This window comes from Toxotes jaculatrix, chromosome 11 (genome assembly GCF_017976425.1).
Source record: "Toxotes jaculatrix isolate fToxJac2 chromosome 11, fToxJac2.pri, whole genome shotgun sequence".
Taxonomy (NCBI): domain Eukaryota; kingdom Metazoa; phylum Chordata; class Actinopteri; family Toxotidae; genus Toxotes; species Toxotes jaculatrix.
The window spans coordinates 22,613,405-22,632,998 of record NC_054404.1 but is presented as its reverse complement, the minus strand read 5'-3'; the positions used below and the strand labels follow the sequence as shown (position 1 = coordinate 22,632,998).

Below are 19,594 nucleotides of genomic sequence, written 5' to 3'. Positions count from 1 at the left end.
TATTTTATGTACTTTGCCTTAAACATGAAGTAGTAAATAGTTTTACATTCGGTACAACAACGTACCGAATGTGTTGCTTACAAAACAAACACACACACACTTAAGCTCATGAGAAATATTCTAATGTAATTAAATGAATGATAATATTGCTCTGTAGCTGCTGGATGCATTAACAATATTTTGCCAACATATTCACATTTCAAACATGATGGGGTGTTAATACTATATGTCAGGTGTTTACACATTGTCCTGTTGCTCCCAGGTTGACAAAACTGTTAATGCAGATTCAGAGGAAGACTATGTCACTTTTCAGAGAGGAAATAACACATTCTCCCTCTTGCAAATCAAGTTTGAATTCATGAGCAGCAAAACACGTTCTTACTGCTGTGTTTACAGTTTTGCCATGCTGGCTGTGAGGCTGTACTTATGCCAAGCACTGCTAAGTACTGTAGGTATAATGGTTGTTGAGATAGTTCACTCAAAACCACAAATGCTGACCTCATATTGGCGCCAGAGAAAAAGTCAGTCAGGATCTTTCCACCGGGGACAATGAATGTCCGTACGGTGTCTGTCAGGTTTCATAGAAATCCATGATATAGTTGTAGGGATATCTGAGTCTGGACCACTGTGGTGGACTGACCAACAGACTGACATTACCATGCCACGTTAAACCCACCATGCAGTGTCGTGCTGAGGTGCTGTTCCACCACCTCTGTGTCTCCAGAGCAGCTTCCTTATGCTACTGCAGGTATTCTTCTGAAACACGTTTGCTCATTTAGTGTGGTGACAGTGGTGAAGAGCTCTGTCTAATGGGTTGCTCAGAGGAGTGTTTCCCTTTTCTGACAATGAAAACATTGGCTCTGACTAAAACATGACGATGGAAATGTAACTCTTCCTCTATCAGCATCCTTTGTCCCTAATGATTACAGTAATCACACATTTAGTGAAATATGTCTTTATAGTGCTGACATATTATATGTTATTATTATTATATGTTAGCATAGTAAAAACAACTGTTTCTTCTCCATTCATTTTCACTCATCTTTACATACAGAGTCTTAAAACTGTTTTTAAGGAAAATTCCATTTGAAACTGAATGAAATGTTTGCCAGCTGATTGTGTGTCTGTAACACTCATGTGCGATTCATACAGACTCTCAGTTCCTGGTCTGCCCCGCTTTGTCACGATATTGCTGTGTGATCTCCAACACATGTTTTTACTTACACACCGCATGTTTTTTTCTTCTTTTTTTTCCACTGGGAGGAAACTGGAGGGCAGTTCCTGACTGTGAGTCATCTCTGGTGCCCAGACTGCAAACACAGACTCAGAGTTACATGCAAGAAGAGGAACGTCTCTTTTTCAGCATTACATAAAGTTGATTTGATGTTTTGGACTCTACAGTTTTTCCTGAGATGTTACTGCATTGGATGTTTGTAATGGATCATGAAGGCTGAGTCACATGTTTCGCCTCAGGAAATTGCCACGGCGTGAGTTTGTATGACTGCATTTCATAGTAGCTCTTTGTTTTCAGTATCATTTAGTTTGGTGATATATCGTTTAGGATTTCATTTGAAAAAAACAAACAAACTTCAGTCTGAACATGTTTTCAACTGTCTCTGGCATCTTCGCTTGTTAAAGCATGACTTACTTTTAATACTTATTCTCATAGTATATAGTATTCTGCAAGTAAACTGAGTCCATTCATTACTAAACAGTTGTTGTAAAACTTGAGTCTACTCTGAGAATCAAAGCAGTGTGTTGGTTTCAAACAGAAATGTCTCTTAAACTCTTAGTTTGTTATTTCTTTCCCTTCTCTTTGTCTCTTGTCTCTGCAGCCTGACACTGCTGTAAACCACACTCTTCAGTATTATTCTCAGAAAAGACCAAACATGGCTGCTGCTGCACTGGTCACAGAGAACTTTAAGTTTATGTCGCTCTTCTTCAAGAGTAAAGATGTGATGATCTTCAATGGTCTGATCGCTCTGGGAACTGTGGCCGGCCAGACTGCGTACAACGTTTTTGCCTTTCACTGTCCCTGCTCCTCTGGAAGGAACTACATCTACGGCTTAGCTGCCATTGGCGTTCCAGCGCTGGCACTATTCCTCGTGGGGATAATGATGAACACGAACACCTGGGACCTACTGTCCGAGTGTCGGCTCAGACAGTGTCGGAAGCTGTCTGGGGCCAGCGCCTTTGCACTGCTGGGAAACATTATTGGTCGAGCTATTGTGGCTCCACTGACATGGGTGGTTATCTCTTTGTTGCAAGGCCAGGCGTACACATGTGCCCTCAGTGAATTTATTGACCCCAGTACCCTGGAGGGCTTCCCTTCAGGTCAGCTGCCAGAGGTCATGGCGAAATTCCCATGCCAAGAAAGTGTTCCAAAGGAGCTACAAGGCTTCTGGGTCGAAATTGAGCGTCGACTTAAATTTGAATCTCAGGTAGTGTAGTACTTTATTCTTGGTGTTTGCAGGACTGTCTTGATTTTTGCATATTCTGTGTCTGGACCTTGGTCTTTTTAACAGGTTACTCAGTTTTTGTTTGTTTCTGAGAATGAAAGCAACTTTGGTAAGTAACATCATTTTGAGTGCCCCTCTGGGTATCAAGTTCTAAAAACAGTAATGAAACTAGCAAATAAAGCCGTGCTGCAGTGTCAAAAAAAAAAAAAAAAAAAAAGTCACCCTGCTGGCAATGCTGTCAGGCACACAGGAAGGCTGGAAGAGAAAACACCATATGAACGAGTAATGTCATGAATTCTAGTAATAGCTGATCAGCTTGTTGTGTCTTTTTTTTTTTTTTAATGACACTATGTTGCATTAGTTACGTGTTGGAACTATTTCTTGATTAATGACAGTGTATCCATCCGCCCAGCTCCTCTGTATAGCGTCTCTGTCTGTGCTGCAGGTTGTCAGACAACATCAGTGAGTACAGGCTGTGGTTAGGGACATTTTTCTTAAAAGACCTTTTACACACTCACTCACTCACACACATACAGGGGTGTTTTCAGACATTCATGATGCCACTGTGTGAAATTCACAGTGAGAAGATCAGTCCACCACTTTTACCCCAGGTAAAGGTCCCCCTGGTCCAGCTGGTCCAGGATATCTTAAACCTGTAAGTTAAATACACAACTTCCAACAAATATGAAAGTTGTGTCATTTAAGGAGGCAGAAACATTAAAAACCACTCACTCAGTCACTTTTATGAAGAAGACACTTATAGACATTCATGAGACAAATATCAGTAAACCACTCTGGGTCCAGTGTATTTAGGATGTGAAAGCCTCACTATGAGGATATGATACTGTATTTACTGCACAAAGGAAACAGCTTATTTTACATTTTAATGCATGTTGAATGACAACATGTTGATAACAACACAGCTTTAGAGCTGTTGAGACACGAGATGTGTGTGTATCAAAGCCTGATATATGTTATTCCTCTGTACCATAGAATACACACTGTAGTTTATTTTGCTTCAGTCCCACACAAATCTTCCTGTTGACCCCAAATACTCACTCGTGCACCAAATGTGGATTAATCCGCTGCTGAAAATAGTCTCATTCAGTGTATTTGCACCATATAAGTGTTGAGTTCCTCATGTTGAATGTAGTCTGCCATTTCTGCCTGTTTGCCAGAGCATAAAACAGCAAGCACAAGGTGTTGACTTCACGACTGTCCCCTGTTTTCAGCTGATTGGCTGGCTGCTGGTGGCAGGGATGTCTCTGACCGTGTTCGTGATGCTGTGTATGAAGCGCTGCTCCTCTCCACTTGGCTACCAGCAGGAGGACTACTGGTCCGTGTACCGCTCTAATGAAAAGACCCTGTTCCAACGCACAGCTGCCGTCCACGCCCGCCTCCTGGCTGCGGAGAACATTAAGAGCTTCTTTGGCTTTGTGGCACTGGAGAAGGAGGAGAAGGAGGAGCTGGCTGAACACCAGAGCGCTAATCCCATCTGCAGCACTGACTGGAACAGAGTGACTGGTGTCTACCTCTACAGGGAGAAGAATGGACTGCCCCTGTACAGCAGGCTCAACAAATGGGCCACTTACAGCCAGGAGAATAATTTGGAGGCCCTGGAGAAAGAGATGGACGTGCTCAGTTGACAGCATCCTTCAATAATGTGGCTGCAGCCATGACAGTGTCAGTGTATTTGACAATTTTAGTTTCTTTCTATTTTTTTTTTCTGAAACTAACAATCTGACAATCACGGACACTAGTTTTTCTACTTCTCCCTTTGACGTGTGTGGATGACACTTCATAATGACATGTTTTGTTTGATACTGAACCCTTAAGCCATCAGAATGACTTGTTAAGCATTGAAATGAGGTCAGATAGCTCAGAACTGAAGCCCATCATGAGGAGCAGAAGAACGACATCGAAAATGTAACTAATGTGTGAGCAGTAGAGTAACATTAGCAGATTAGTTGGGTTTCATGGTGCCCATTATTTCTCACTTAACCTCTTTGACTGTGTTAGAACCATCGTTTTAAAGTCATGTTGCGTTTCAGTGCCAGAAAGAACAAATACAGAGTCTGTACTGTCATATGTTGTCCTGCATACTCTTATTTTTCTCATTTATTATTTTAATTCATAGAAATATTCCACTTTCATATTAGTCTCTGTTGTTTTTGTCATGAATATTCTCTGAACTAACGATTACACAATGACAAAATGCACCTTTTGTTGATTTTGCATGGTAATCCAATAAATAAATAATATAACATAACATAACATAACATAAAAAAAATCCATGAAAACAGAGCAAGCTCAGCATTTTACTGCAGAGATTGCTAATGAAGAAGTGTAACTAAAATAGACTGTAGATTTACACTTTGCATTCATGATGTTTTCCGTGATTGTTGACAAGTCCACCAGCTCTGCTCTCCAAGTTTTCATACTGCTGAGTCTGTGATCACAAAGCAGGCAGAGACAAGGTGAGGATTATAGATTACTAACACCTCAAATATTTTGCCTTCAGCTTGATGTTAAAAATAATCCTTTGAAAAGTTAACATCCCTTGTTAATGAACTCAAAACCAGTGTGGACTTGTACTGATTCCACAGGCTGAATCTGTCAGTACTCCATGTGTAGAGCTGGTCCAGATCCATCTCAGATTGAGTCACATATGCATAAATTAACAAGGTGTAAGGTTATATATGGTTTAAAGATTTTCATAATTAGTGCCAGAATGATGCGTGTGTTTTATACACAGTGCATCCTCCACACCAGAAGATGGCAGTAATGACAGCTGAAAGAATCAACCTAAAACGTTTTCACTGCGCATGTGTAAAAGTCTGCGTTTCTGGCGGGCTGATTCAAAACATAAACAAGATGGAGCTGATATCTGCGCTGCAGTTTCTGAGGTTAAATGAAGTACCAGAAGGTAAAAATATATGTTTTGTCTGTGTTAAACGCATTATATAGAATGAACGGGGACTGGTTATATCGGGATAGTTTTGGCCGCCCTGGCTGCTAACGTCGCTGTTTCCCGGGTTATGTGACCGGCGCTGCTGTACAGGAAGAACAGCAGTCAGAATCCCATTCACACATCTTTAAAGTTAGTCAGTGTCGCCTGGTTTGGAAACAAAAACACACTTCAAACCAAACGTCAAGTCTTAAACCTCAGTGGTCGGGAACCAGTGGCGAATTCAGCTAACAGCTGAGTAACCACACTGTGGTCCGGGTCATCAGGGTGTGTGTTTCTGTGTTTCAGGAAAATGACACGAACCGATTGATGAAATCTAATTTTAATTAAGTGAGCCTGTCAGTTAGTTACCTGTTTGTCTGACTGAAGAGCAAAGGTTTTTAGTTACGATTAAAGGCGTCAGAGCCATGTTGAAACATCGTGGTAAAGCTTAAACTTGGCAGCGTTAAATTGACAAGTTCAGAAAGGGAGTTTGGTGCAGAGTTTACTTATCAGTACAGTTATTAGGCTAATTTTTCTCTGGACATTTCTGTCTCATACAAACATCTTCTACATGTCTGTCTGTCTGTCTTCAAAAGATCTACTGTGCTGGTTTTCCTCATCCCAGTTCAGAAAAAAAATTAAATTCACTGTTTTGATAACTGATTAACTGTTTCAGGCATTTTTCAAGCAAGCTACCAAAAATTTGGTATTTTTCCTGACATCTTGCAACCAAACCAAACAAGTAATTGATATATTTAGAAAATAACAGATAATAATTAATAGATCAAGAAAATAATAAGAGTCCAGCCAGTACTGGATTTACTGGAGCTGATGCAGATACTAAGTAGAGAGTAAAAAAATTCTGATATCAACATTCTGACTGATACGGGGAATATAAGTACTTAGTGTATATTGTTATAATTTTGATAACTGTACTAAATGATGTATGAAAGTTATTTCTTTGACCTCAGTAGAGTTATATTTTATTACCTGTGTCTGCTGAGGAAGTGCTCGCTGTGGCTGTGGTGTCAGCTGAGCAGCTGCTGTCAGTAACTTTAGTCCACGGAGACACAGGTGGGACTGCATCAGGTTTGAGTTTTGCAGGGTAGTTATATGACTTAAACATATAAAATCCCTGGTATGGTCCTAGAAATATTTTTGCCATCACACATTTGCTAACAGAGTGCTCCAAGTTCTCTTGTGGTGTTGAATCACTGCAGGTAATGTGGTAACTGTTGTGATTTCAGCCTGGGTGGATGCAGTTTGGGACTTAGAGTTCACAGAGAGAAAACCCCTGGATGACACCATTGAAAAAGATCTGACAGCCAGTGGAGACAAGGCCTTCAGAAACCTGCACCAGTGCTTACTGGCCCATGCTGCTGAACAACAGCAGTCTGCGGGCAGCGGTGGAACCTCTCAGGTAAAACTGATCTCTCCTCTGCTTCAGGGAACCAGCTAATACAAGGGTTATTTACAATTAAGTATTTTTGACTCTGTTAACTTGAAAGTATGTATATTTCAAATTTCAAATTTACTCATTTTACTGTATGTCACAAATTTCTTTTCCTTTTAAACCTGAAGGCTGAGGGCTTTCTGACCTGAACTTGCAGGCTTTATTTGTCTGACCTGAATTTATACTGATTCTTAAAGTTCAGTGTTAACTATTACAATATGTTCAGACAGCACGCACTATACTCTCACGTAAAGTTAATTTTGCATTGCAGAGTATCTGGGCGATCCTGGGAGAGAATGGCGTGTCAGTCAAGTCTCTGGTGGCCGTGCTGTCCTTCTTCATCCTGGCAGGAAAAACCAAAACCGCCAGTGTCCAGCAGAGAGTGAGCGGCCTGAACGCCGCCTCACTCTACCTGCTGCTGCTGGGAATCCCAGGTGAGGAAATCTGAAGAACATACCTACAAAACACAGGCAGTCAGGAGGTATGGAAGCAAACCAACAGGAGAAAGTGAGTCTGTAAACTGAAGGAGGTTTATAATGAACAGTTAATGGGTGATCATTTTACTGCTCACCTTCATCTTCCTTATAACAACATTGGATGCTTGATGCTGGAATGCAGAATATCTGATCCTTCGCTGTGAATGTTAAAGGTTCCCAAAACACATTCTGTGTGTCCTTGAGCTCTAAGTATTTAAATAAGCACACTTTATATCCATGTTAACCAGCCAATGCTCTTCTTCTTCCCTGCTTCTGTTATGAGGCTGACAGTGATGCACAGCTGAGTGTGTTTGTGAGCAGTTACTTTTCTTTTTACATGACTTTCTGTGCTTTCAGGGAGCATCGCCAACAAGGTTTTCCATGAGGTTTTGCTGGACACGTGTTCTGACCTGACCTCTCACTGCTGGCCTCAGGAATCTGGAAAAAAGCGCAAGAAGGACAGCCTGAAGAGTTCTCAGGCAGACGGCAAACGCTCCAAACCACAGCGGAAAGACGCTCCAGATGTACGGTCCAGTGCCACAAATCAGTCCAACCTGTAGGGTCATTACGAGATAGGACAGGAAGCAACATCTGAGAGTCACCATGAACGCACCACGCAACAATAATGTAGCGTTGAGGAAACAAAATGCTGCTATCTAACAGAGAGAGATGTATAAAATAATGTGTTATTAAAATGACCATATGTATCTGGAAATGATGTTGCCTGTTCTTTTCCTCAGATGGAGATGGATGACGCAGAGGAAGAGGAGGAGGACGAGGAGCTTCATTTCTCCGGTCAGGACCTTGTGAAGATCAGAGATGCTGTGGTCCTCCTGGTACAAAGCCTCCTCAGACTCCTGCAGACGTTTCCACTCAAAGACAGAGTGCAGGGCGCCAGCAACTGCACACAGGTAACTACCGCTTCCACCATCACGGTGCCTCCCCGTCGTACTGCACTGAGCAGCTAACCTGTGTCTTTGTTTTTTTTTCCTCTGCAGATCTTTAGCAAGCTGCTTTACTTTGAGCCGGTCATCGGAGAGCTAACCTTCGGCGCTGCACAGTGAGTTTTCTGACGTCTCGCTCTGTCATGTTGGAGAATGTATCCAGGACGTGAAAGAGACAGTTGTGTTATTTCTGCACAGAGACATCACCAAGCTGAGGAGTGTCCCTGAGATGGCTTTCTACGGCCTGCAGCTGCTCTGCTCGCCGAAACACGGAGACCAGAAAGAAGTAAGATCCCAGAGTCATGGTCCACGGTGGGCCAACTGTACACAAACTGTACAGATTACTGTGTAAACTCATCTCTCTGAATACCATGTTCAGGCTGCGGAGATTAGAAACATTTTCTCTTCCTGCACCGGTGTGGCTTCTTTCTTTTAGCGTCACGACCTCCAACATATATTTCTCACAGTATTGTGTGATCTTATAATGGTTAAACATGCAGCATAGTTGATATCTACAGTGTTATTTGTCCTTAATGTCATAACAGAAGATCTGACCGGCTGTGTTTGTTGTTCAGTCCCTGCGGAGGGTTTTCCACCGGCTTCTCTACGTGATTCTGATGATGAATAAAGGCAACAGAGGGAAGCCCACCCTCCTCGTACCCAGCCAGGCCGTCCTCTCCACCCGTGACCTGGTCCTCCATTTTGTTTGGTAAACAGCAGCTTTTTTTTTTTGATCCAATGTTAAACCAGACTGTGGAGTTACTGCTCTAAATTTGATCATGGCGTTCAGCACATTTATTGATATTTGAAGCAAGTGAGGAAGTTTGAGAAAGTGGAGCATCTTGGACCATATATGACTTTGCTTACGATCTGCGTGTTTACAGTCACCTGGTGGAGGAACTGAAGGAGCTGGCTCTACCTTTCCTGCATATCCTCCTGCAGCACATCTGCTTCCAGGTGAATCCTCCCGCAGACGCTCAGCAGCGCTGCACTTCCTGTAAAGATAAAAGTGTCCAGTGATCGTGTTTCTCACACAGTTTGCTGTTACTTTGTTATTAGCTGATGCATTAGCACAGCTGTGATAAACCGTTCTGTGTCGTGGACGTTTAGATGGTGGAGAAAAGCGAGTTTCGGAGCCACGGAGCCCAGGCTGTGGGTATGCTGACGTCTCAGATGACAGGCAAAGACTACGCCTGCTTCATCAAGTGGCTGTTTAACTTCTCCAGACACTCGAAGGTAACACGTCCCAGTGGTCGCCTCTTTAAATACGTGAGAAATGTATCTCAAACCTTACATATGGGTGTGTGCATAAACGTTAGTAATCAGTAGCTGTAGTCGAACTATCAGGCTTCATTATGTGGAATCCCAGTGTGTTCAGTGTGCTGCTCTGGCTTCTGTAGATGGTGTGCCGGCTCTTCTCTGTGGACGTGGTGATGGTTTTGCTGGAGCAGCCGGAGAGGAGGCCGGAGGAGTGTCAGGACCCGGACCTCACCTGCTTCCTGCCACACAAGGTCCTGATCCAGGACCTGCTGTTCGCTCGGCGGATGGACGAATCTCCCACCGTCCAGGGCCACGCCCTCGCCTGTCTAGCCCGGTGTCTGGAGCTGCCTTCACTCAATGTCACCCGGGCCGTCCACAACCTCTTCTCTGCCAGTGAGAAAACACACACACACGAGACACACACACACACACAGACCTGAGAAACAGAAACACTTGAGTTTAGCCTTTTTTCCTGTGAAGTGCATTTAGATGTGAGGAATCTGGGCTGGTTTTGGATCTGAATCTAGGACCTGCTTCACTTTATAGAGCTGAAGCATGAAAGTACATGTGGGGGTGAAATCACATAATGCTTTGAAGTGTTAAAGAATATATATATATATATGTAGTAACCTGTCTACTCTTCTGTTTAGCTGGAACCCACACAGTGCTGGAAGGTGAAATCACAGAAGGTAAACCTCTTTTGTGTCTTCATTACAGAGTTTGTTGTTTGACTGACAAAACCAAGTGTTTCTCAAAATAGAGAGAGTTTGGTTTGAGATGTTTATGTTATCAGTTTGTTTAGCCTGATTAGATTAATACTAGTGTCTTAATCTGTCTGTTTTTACTATTTCTGCGGTGATAAACACCTGCTGAGGGCGAAACAGGTCTGTGTTTTAAGTCATCTGCCTGATTGAATAAAGGCTTTTGATATAAATCTTCCTCTTGCTCTAACAGTGCATAAAGAATGTTCTCTGCTCCCTCATCATGTTCAGTTTGATCTGGAAGTGAAGTGGTTTGTTTCTGACCTCTCTGATTGTCTGACTGCAATGATTCATCGATGAATTCATCTAAAATTTATCAGCAGCTACTTTGATAATCGATTAATCATTTAAGCCATTTTTCAAGCAAGAATGTCAACACTTTGATGGCTGCAGCTTCTCAGATGTGAGAATTCAGTGCTTCTCTTGCTCTTAAATGATATTGAATTGAATGTTTTGTTTTTGAACTGTCGTTTGGACAAAACAAGATATTTGATGACATCATGTTGGGCTCTGTGATGTTATGATGATTATGATTTTTTGCTGTGTACTGATTTTATTTATTTTAAAGATCAAATGATGAATCGATTAATCTCTTAATCTTAAACAGTTTTCATGAAAGAGTCTTCACGGTTACAGTGAACAAGTCTTAAAATCTGATTAAGCATTGGCTGCTTGCTCTTGGTGCTTCACTGTGTGCTAAGGATGGACAGTTCAGTCAGCACTGTAGTACACGTTGTTGAAGTGTTGGTGTGTTAATAAATGTGACTGTGTGTTTCAGGAAGCCTGAGTTCTCAGCAGAGTCAGAAAACCTACCGCTCTCTGCCGTTCAGGACCGTGGAGTTCAGCAGCACGTGCAGCTCCGGCTGTGACGGTGAGACAAACCAACCTCAGCGTGTCATTCAGCTGATTTTTTTTTAATACACACACACAGGACACTGGGCAGCTTTTGTTTATAATTGTGCAAGCGCTGTTTACACATTTGTTCTTCTGTGTCTAAAGTCTGAGATTTATTGTTATTATATATTTTCAAAGCAGCAAAAGAGAACATGGCTCTTCTCCTGCGGCGTGTAAAAGACGGGAAGACCAACGTGAGGAAATCTGCACTGCAGGTACCTGAGGCTGAGCTTTACCGCATAGCTTCATGTTTAGATTCCATAATGATGAGTACAATAACAGATCAGTCAGTCAGTTATGTGTTTTCACCTTTAAGTAGTCCTCTGTGCAGCCTGCTCCAACAGATGACCTTTAACCCCCTGTGCTCTGCCGTCCCTCCACAGGCCCTGGTGGGTCTCCTGAAACACGGCGTGATCCCCACGAGCTGGGAGAACCTGGCGATGCTGTCGGAGCGCTGCAGAGACCCGGCTGTGTCTGTGAAGAAGAAGGCCCTGCAGTGTGTGGGAGAGCTGCTCGCTGTGAGTCTCAACCAACAGCTCTGAGAGACGGTAGAACACGGACAGAACCCACCGCAGAAAAATCTCTCTGATGGGTCTGTCAGTAAACAAACAAATATTTATTCTCTTGCCAATCTAGTGACAAAAAAATGTGTAATAAATTTTGCAGTGCACATTTTTAAAAGTGATTTGTTATTAAGAGTTAAATATTTTTTGCTGTGACCACCAGGCCAAACCAGAGTGCAGTGTGGTGCAGAAGGCGTGGCTGCAGGGGGTGGTGCCAGCTGTGGTGGACTCTGAGAACTCAGTACAGGACAAGGCCCTGGAGGCTCTGGACCAGGTGCTGCTCAGCCAGGTGAAGCTGTACGCTGCCGGCCACCACCTGGATACCAGTCAGAGGCTGACCTGGGACCTGCTGGGTCTGCTCTGTCACGACTGCCAGGACCTCAGGTGGGACCAACTACATTCAGTCCAGTTTAATTAGATTTCAAAACTATTTTTGCTGACTGTCACCTCACCGCGTCTGTGTCTAATTTTGTTTTTGTCTCCGGTCTCCAGCCGATATTTCAGCAGGGCTTTCACCATCTGGTCCAAGCAGAACAAGTTCACACCGACGTTCATCACCAACCTGATCTCACACACGGAGGCAGATCACGCCGCTGGGGCTTGGCTGCTGCTCTCCAAGGTCGTCGCTTTCTCTCCCAGACTGCCCTACGGCAAGATCCTGGACGCCTGGGACAACATGGTCAGGTGTGAGGGACACACAGTATTCTTTTAGATGTACTTTGAGCCAGGGGAGAATTCAGTGTTACATAGATGAATTACTTACTTCTTTTTGCTCTTAGTTCAAAGGATGTAAGCGTGACAACCTGCTGTCACATCCTGTGCGTGATAGGAGACGTCGCTGCAAATTTGAATGAAGATACCAAAGACAGGATAGTTTGTAAGTGATCGAGCTTTGAGTTGATGGGACAGTTCACTGGAAGAGTCGGGAACTATCATAATTTGTTAACTTTCTCTCTCTCCCCAGGTGATCTGATGTCTCGGTTGAAGACTTTCACTTTGTCTCTGGAGGTGATCAGTGCTGCTGTGGAGACCCTTTATCAACTCGGACGCAGTGAAGATGTCAAAGAGACTCAGGTTGGAGATCTTGCCTCCTCACTGTTATACAGTAGTGTTTCCTAATTAGAAACATTAGGGAGCAAAATGTAAACCCTGTCAGAGAGGTCTGTTAGTAAAGGTGTCAAAGTTTTGTTTTTTTTTTTTTTTTTTTTTTTTTTTAATATTTACTGATGTTTTTTGTTTGGGTTTGGTTCCTAATTGAAAAACAAACCCAGGTTCTGGAAATCAAGTTTGTTCCAGCGTCAGACTTGTAAGAAAAACACTCTGCTCTGTTACGCTCCACCCAAGCTGAACATTCAAACTGCCAGTCTCCTGTTCTACCACACCCCAAAGGTGTCCTACTGGATTCAGGTCTGGAGACTGGGGAGGCCTCTGAAGTTCACTGAACTGACTGTCTCACTGAAACCAGTTGGAGACGACTTTAGCTTTGTGACATGGAGCATTATCCTGCTGGAAGTAGCCAGTAAAATTTAGGTGTTGAACACAGTCAGTAATATGATGTCCACCACATCAGCGTCCACAAAATGGAATCATAACATTACTTCTCTCCAAAGCCCGCTCATAGTTTCTGTCATGTTATATGACTTTTCTTGTGCTTTCTTCAGGCTTTTCTGAACCAGCACTGTGGTGAGCTGGTGTCGGTGTGTGAAGCTTATTTAGCCGCCATCATCCTGAGTGAAAATGGATCCCAGAACCTCAATGAGGAGCTGATGGTGAGAACTAACCCTTTGTTGGATTTTCCCTCTTAGTGTTGCTGTTGTCATAAAAGGGTTTGGATATTTAATCATGACCCATAAACACTACATGTTAACCAGCAGTCATTCCCAAGCTGCTGCACTGAAATCCTTATTTTTCAAACATTCTGGTGTCGTCTGACATAATCAACATAAATCCATGGTTAATGTTTCAGTGTGGACAGAGGTCTGAAACAGAGAAACAGAGAAGACGAAGAAGCTTAATTTGCATGTACTCAAAGTGTCACATTATTGTTATTTGTCAGAATCACAGACCCAATATGCTGCACCATCCCAGGTCAGTGCCTGTAAAAGCTGTGCTTCTCATATAACTGAAAATATTCTGTCTTCCAGGTAAAACACCTCCACACACTGGGTGTGGCGTCACTCCACTGTCCTGCCAAGGTTGGCAAAAGGACGGTGCTGCTGGTGGAGTCTGTCCTCACAACACACTCTGACAAACTGGCAGGTACGTAAAACATGAAATGTGATTGGCCAGGCAGCACCTTCTGATGATGCTGTGTCTTTAAGAGAGGAAAAGATTAACACGGTTGGTATGACTGACTTATTTTTTATTGTTGGTTGTTGACAGAGTGTCAGGAGGAGCTGCCACCCTCGCTGCCTCTGTCCCAGTTCAAAGCAAACTCTCTGTCTACCAGAGTCAGAGCCCACGGAGTCATCACTTTAGGTAAAGTGTCCTCTCAGTGGTTCAGCATTTCTCATCACAGGAAATGATAGTCTCATTCAAAACGCAAGCATTCCTGCTGCCCCATCACACATGTAATACTTCCTCTGTTTCGGCGTCTGCCTGGTTCAGGTAAACTGTGTCTACAGCACGAGGAGCTGGTCCAGAAGTACCTGCCGGTGTTTGCCAGGGAGCTGGAGGTCGGCACTGAGGTTGCCGTGCGCAACAATGTGGTGGTGATCATGTGCGACCTGTGTGTTCGATACACTAACATCGTGGATCATTACATCCCTAACATCTCCGCCTGCCTGCGAGACAGTGAAGCTGTCATAAGGGAGCAGACTCTCATCATGCTGACCAACCTGCTCCAGGTGGGGACTGTTCCATACAGGATGAAAATTATCTTCAAATTTATTAAAAAGATTTGAATTCCTTATCACTTAATGTAGTTTGACCTGATGGAGGGAACTTGTGTTTCTTCTAATCAGGGTTTGTCATGTCTGTCTTTTGAAACCTTTGTTGTTGTTTTTTTCCTAGGAGGAATTTGTGAAATGGAAGGGCTCCTTGTTCTTTCGCTTCATGGTGGCACTGGTCGACCCAGTCCCGGCCATCGCCAGGTAAATCACTCTGTGTGTAGACAGAAAAATGATGACTGAATAAATAATAGTCAATAGAATCAAACCTCCTGTTTCCTGCCCCAGTCTGTGTGAATACTGCCTGCTCCACCTGCTGCTGAAGAAGAACCCAGAAATGTTCAGCCAGCACTTCATCGAGTGCATCTTCCACTTCAACTCCTACAGCAAACACAAGTCCTACAACAAGTTCCCTCAGAGTGAGAGGTAGGAAGCGGTGGGGGATATCGTCTCTGTCATCCAGTTCACGTCTGGCTTTTTACTGTTTGATATGTTCAGAGATGGCACACTGAAACAGCCCTGTGCATTTTTTTCTTTGTCCTTCATGGACTTTTTTTTTTTTTTATGTCCTCAGTGAAAAGGTCCGGTTCTCACTGAAAGGAGCTCAGCACCGTGAGAAGCGTTTTCGGATCTACCGCTTCCTGTTGGAGCACTTCACAGACGCCCAGCGCTTCAACATCACCAACAAGATCAACCAGACCGTCTTAGGTGACCACGTGTTTGAATTCCACACAGAACCACAGATCTCTCTGGTTTAAATGTTTTTCTTTCACTTTCTCTTTGTGAAATCTCCAAGCACCACTTTGGGCCTATAGTAATATTAACCCTTTCCCCATCCATCCCAGCATGCTTTGCGGACGAAGAGCTGCCTCTGGATGCAGATGGTGCTGAAATTTTGTCGGAGACCTTCAACATCTTGAGCCTGAAGGAGATGAAGCTGCAGGCCATATCTGCTCCAGCTGGAGTCCCGGCAGGAGAGGAACCAGAGGAGGAGAACATGGCCACCATGGCTAAGGCTGTCCTGCAGGCCGCCCAGAAGAAGGTGGTGTCCCAGGTAAGCAAAGCTGTTACCTAAACACTGCTCATTATTGGAAAAAAAAGCAATCACATTACTGCAACATGTTACTACGTAACAGTTTACTGCCCCACACTGCAGGTGAGTGGGTGGAGTCAGTGTTTGGTTGCAGGTATTATATGAATCTGATAGAGTGTAGCAGCTGTTTACTACCAGTATAAAATTGTAGGTGAGCTCCTTTCAGCCTCCTGCTCTGACCCGTAGGTCCAGAAGAAGGCCTTCATAGAGAACACAGTTCCTCTCATCATCAGCCTGAAGAGTCTGCTGGAGCAGAAACGCTCTCCTGTCGTCAGAGACCTCATGGCCTACCTCCAGGTGAGACCACAACATGGACATGTGGAGGTTCTCTGCTTATTCATTTGATTAATGTAACCTTACCTCTGCAGCAGCTGATGCAAAATGCAGGCTGTGGTAGAGCAGGCTGACCACACCCAATGGCCAGTGGCCCCTTTCAAAACTTCTAACCCCCATTCATGATGTGACGCTGTTGTTCCCATCAGGTGACGATGCAGGAGTACCGTAGTGAGGTCAAGGAGTTTTTCTCTGGAGATGAACAGCTGGCGGCTGAGGTGGAGTTTGCTCTGCAGACGGCTGAGAAGGAGAGAGAGATGGAGGAACAGATGGACAACTGCACCCTGACCGGAGACGCTAAGACTCCCACTGCACAGGTCAGGATACACAATGAAACACAACACAGACAATTTAGTAACAATACTCAACACATTATAATGTTTCAGAATTATCCAGTCTTTTAAGAAATAATTGCAATGAAATTGTTATTTTCTAAAATAAAATGCACGTCAGCATCTCTGAATTTCCCATAGTCAGTCAGGGTGTCCTGGTGATTCTGGTCTTTCCTCAGGTTTCAGTCCAGGACTCTCCTATCAGGTCCAGGCCCCTCCTCCCGTTTAGCTTTGCCACCCCGCAGCCGCCACGTCTGGACCGTCCATCTGTCAGACTGTCGCACACTGACAGGTAGGTTTCCATCACAGCAGCTGATCCACACCAGGGACTCAAAAGGCACGCTGCTGGTTTCTTTTGATTAATAATGACCAGTATCTTAGACTAATATACTGTATACTTTCTTGGATGCAGCAGGAAAGTCAAATAAAGGACTGTCATTTTTTTCAAAGATTATTTTTAGGTCTTTATTGAAGAGGTCAGAGTGTAGATACAGACAGGACACACTGGGACAGAGAGAGAGAGGGACAGGGACTGACTGCAGTTGTATGGTGAGGAATCTCTAATAGGTCACAAGGGTTAAAAGTGTTTTACATTTTGTGTGTGTGTGTGTGTTTTTCATCAGGCGTATGCACAGATCCAGGCAGGAGTCAATCACACTGGAGGGAACAGGTACGACACACTGGAGGTTAAAACTGTGTCGCTGGTAGCGTTGAACAGAGAATCATCACCGACCCTTCAGCTCCTCTTTGCTCTGCACAACTTTAAAGTCTCTTCTAACTGTTTTGGTTCAGTCTCACAGCTCTCATCAGACAGACTGTACAAAGTCCACTTCCTGTTCAGCAGCAAACAGCAGACAGACACAGTTAGAGAGCAGCTGCTCACACATCAGAGGTGCTAATATACAGTATCAGTGTTGTATTTCGTGCTGCTGCCACCAAGTGGCCAAAACATCAGTCACTGCAGGTTTAACTTAGATTTTAAATCCACACATTTTCTGAAATCCACTAAAACTGATTAGAGGAATGTGAAGAGGACTATACAGAATGCAGCATTTTTTTTTTAAAGTAGAGAAACAATTTAAATAAAAAAATCCTTCCTGATCTCATTTATCATGAACACTTAAGTTTAATATTTAATCCAATCTGATGACTGAAAGTTTCTTTTCTAGCCAACATCAGTATCTTAGGCAGCGACAGCTCTACCCTGACTTGTTTTGTGTCTTTGTTCCCAGTGATGCGTAAAGGAGATGTAAAAGACAGAGCCATCAGCACACCGAAAGGTACGAAGGTTAAAGGTCAAGGTTTTGGGGAAATCGTTTACTTTAAGAGTGACGGGTTCAGGTGGATATCAGCTAGCTGAGCTTAGCATGAAGAGTCGAGGCGGGGGCAAAGAGCTACACTTACACATCTAAAACTCACTGTCATGTTCATTTAATCTGTACAGAAACGTAGAAATGACAATTTGTGGGTGAGTTATACGAGGGAAGTATTTTTAGAGTTGTTACCTTATGGATAAGAACTTCCGCCCTGCCTGATACTCACCTTCATCCCCACCTGTCCATCTGTCCTCTGCCCTATGATCCAGATGTCAACATCAACTTAACCTTTGATGAAGGAGTCAGTGCAATCTTCAGTGACCGAGGAACAAGTAAGCTCAGTGTATTTTTTTTTATTTTTCCCTGTTTTGTTGTTCTGTACAAATGAAACTGGGACAGTTTGTTCCTATTATGTGGTTGTTTTCCAGCAGCAGAGCTTCCAGCATCTTCACCACTTGTTTAAAAGACACTGATATATATTTTGGTTTGACTTTCAGATGTTTGGGGTCAGCTTCTGTCCATCTTTGATTTTAGAGGACTTTATAACACTACTCTGACTTCTCGCAGTTTGATCAGGTGTTCATGCTGCGGTTAAAGAGTATGAGAATCTCTGTTCTAATTGAAAATCAACTTCAATCCCTCCACAACTGAAAAGAGGAAGGTAGGCAGGCTATCAAGTTTGGCTTTAGATGAATCTGTTTCCATTGTGTCCTCACAGGTCTTGGCGGGGACGGCAGTGTCCTTCACATGCAGTCAAATGAGCAGCAGTAAGTCACCACTTATGTCTTCTCTTCCACACAGTCTGTGTTTCAGTCACACAGTCAAGAACGTAACACATTAATACAGCTTTTCCTTTTCCAGTGTGGTGTATTGTCAATTTCTAATGTCATTGCTAAAGGACAGCACTGAATGTCTCCCTGTGACATGTGCTGTGTGTGTGTATCAAAGCCTCAGACTCAGTTCCACACACACACACTGCCCCAAATACTCAGAGCCCCAAAAGTGAATTAATCCAGTTCCCAACAAGTACACTATAATGTCTGATTAAAAACTGCAGTGTCCAGCTGTTGTAGGAAACTACTGAGCCATTTGTTGATGATTTAGAAAAATATGAATTGTAATCATCCATAACCTTTAAACAGTTGGTTCATCCAAATTACAAATAAATATAGTTATGTACAGAATGTGTGTTTATGAAGGAAAAACAAACCAATCAGTGTTTGCTGTGACGCCCCTCTGCCTTTAAGACAGCACCAGTTCTCCTCGTACACCTTGCATTAATCCTTTGTGGTGTGTTGTGGTGGTGGTCTGTTCTGTGTTTCAGAGCTCCTCGGCAGAGGCAGTGGAACGTGCAGTCTCCTCTCCGTCAGAAGAAAAGATCGTCTAAAGTTTAGCTGACAAACAGCGTCACGGTTTTCTCTCTGTTTTGTTTGTACGACAGCTACCACTCATCTTTCTCATCTACATGCTGTTTATTGATATTCTGTTGTGTTTATCTTCACTGTGTTTATGTGACTTTGTTGATGTTTTTGGTAATAAATGGTGTCATTGACTTCATATTTTTTTGTGTCCAAAGTATAAAGACCTTTGAGAATTTGAATTATCAATTAACAGGAACCGGAAGACGATACAACATATTTCTATCTAGTGGACATGAGGTGATCAAAACAAACATGTTTTGATAAAAAAGTACTTTAAACTTCAGCCCTATAGTTGAACAAATACTGAAGTTGTTCACTATGTGGTTGAGATCTTTCACTGAATGGAGGAGTTTCCACTTGCTGGACCACTCCTCTGAAGAATGCTGTCCATGCCTGTTTGTGTTTTTTTTTTTACTCAGGAAAACACCCAATGAGATGTAGATGATGTGGA

General features: G+C 43.3%; 2 protein-coding genes across 5 annotated transcripts; both read left to right on the top strand.

Moving 5' to 3' along the window:
* Positions 1 to 1,331: 1,331 nt before the first annotated feature.
* On the top strand, positions 1,332 to 4,664 carry LOC121189719 (calcium homeostasis modulator protein 2-like). 3 transcript variants are annotated; one of them, XM_041050121.1, is made up of 3 exons: positions 1,332 to 1,495; positions 1,836 to 2,441; positions 3,692 to 4,664. In XM_041050121.1, exons 1-3 carry the CDS (start codon positions 1,460 to 1,462, stop codon positions 4,103 to 4,105), a joined length of 1,056 nt encoding a protein of 351 aa, XP_040906055.1. In that variant the 5' UTR covers positions 1,332 to 1,459; the 3' UTR covers positions 4,106 to 4,664. The 3 variants fall into 3 exon arrangements, with proteins under 3 accessions (XP_040906055.1, XP_040906056.1, XP_040906057.1); XM_041050122.1 differs by having other exon boundaries at positions 1,358 to 1,487; XM_041050123.1 differs by having other exon boundaries at positions 1,375 to 1,491.
* Positions 4,665 to 5,311: 647 nt separating this feature from the next.
* Positions 5,312 to 19,274, top strand: ncapd3 (non-SMC condensin II complex, subunit D3). 2 transcript variants are annotated; one of them, XM_041050316.1, is made up of 35 exons: positions 5,312 to 5,385; positions 6,657 to 6,829; positions 7,134 to 7,296; positions 7,696 to 7,862; positions 8,079 to 8,249; positions 8,337 to 8,398; positions 8,481 to 8,568; positions 8,858 to 8,991; positions 9,167 to 9,239; positions 9,393 to 9,518; positions 9,683 to 9,935; positions 10,193 to 10,231; positions 11,082 to 11,174; positions 11,339 to 11,412; positions 11,581 to 11,715; positions 11,924 to 12,144; positions 12,253 to 12,444; positions 12,540 to 12,637; positions 12,725 to 12,834; positions 13,422 to 13,529; positions 13,905 to 14,019; positions 14,143 to 14,238; positions 14,368 to 14,606; positions 14,773 to 14,852; positions 14,937 to 15,074; positions 15,223 to 15,356; positions 15,494 to 15,702; positions 15,928 to 16,038; positions 16,224 to 16,391; positions 16,586 to 16,698; positions 17,030 to 17,076; positions 17,639 to 17,686; positions 17,992 to 18,054; positions 18,441 to 18,489; positions 19,047 to 19,274. In XM_041050316.1, the coding sequence occupies exons 1-35, from the start codon at positions 5,334 to 5,336 to the stop codon at positions 19,114 to 19,116; spliced, it is 4,212 nt and encodes a 1,403-aa protein (XP_040906250.1). In that variant the 5' UTR covers positions 5,312 to 5,333; the 3' UTR covers positions 19,117 to 19,274. The 2 variants fall into 2 exon arrangements, with proteins under 2 accessions (XP_040906250.1, XP_040906249.1); XM_041050315.1 differs by having other exon boundaries at positions 5,315 to 5,385; positions 11,336 to 11,412.
* The last annotated feature ends 320 nt before the right edge of the window (positions 19,275 to 19,594 follow it).

Bases quoted from the DNA above. Each gene is read 5' to 3' on its own strand.
- LOC121189719 (XM_041050121.1), top strand. From the start codon at position 1,460: ATGTTTCGCCTCAGGAAATTGCCACGGCGTGAGTTT. The intron at 1,496-1,835 runs GTATGACTGCAT...TTGTCTCTGCAG, and splicing joins AATTGCCACGGCGTGAGTTT to CCTGACACTGCTGTAAACCA. The intron at 2,442-3,691 runs GTAGTGTAGTAC...CCCTGTTTTCAG, and splicing joins GACTTAAATTTGAATCTCAG to CTGATTGGCTGGCTGCTGGT.
- ncapd3 (XM_041050315.1), top strand. From the start codon at position 5,334: ATGGAGCTGATATCTGCGCTGCAGTTTCTGAGGTTAAATGAAGTACCA. The intron at 10,232-11,081 runs GTAAACCTCTTT...TGTGTGTTTCAG, and splicing joins GGAAGGTGAAATCACAGAAG to GAAGCCTGAGTTCTCAGCAG. The intron at 15,703-15,927 runs GTAAGCAAAGCT...TCTGACCCGTAG, and splicing joins AGAAGAAGGTGGTGTCCCAG to GTCCAGAAGAAGGCCTTCAT.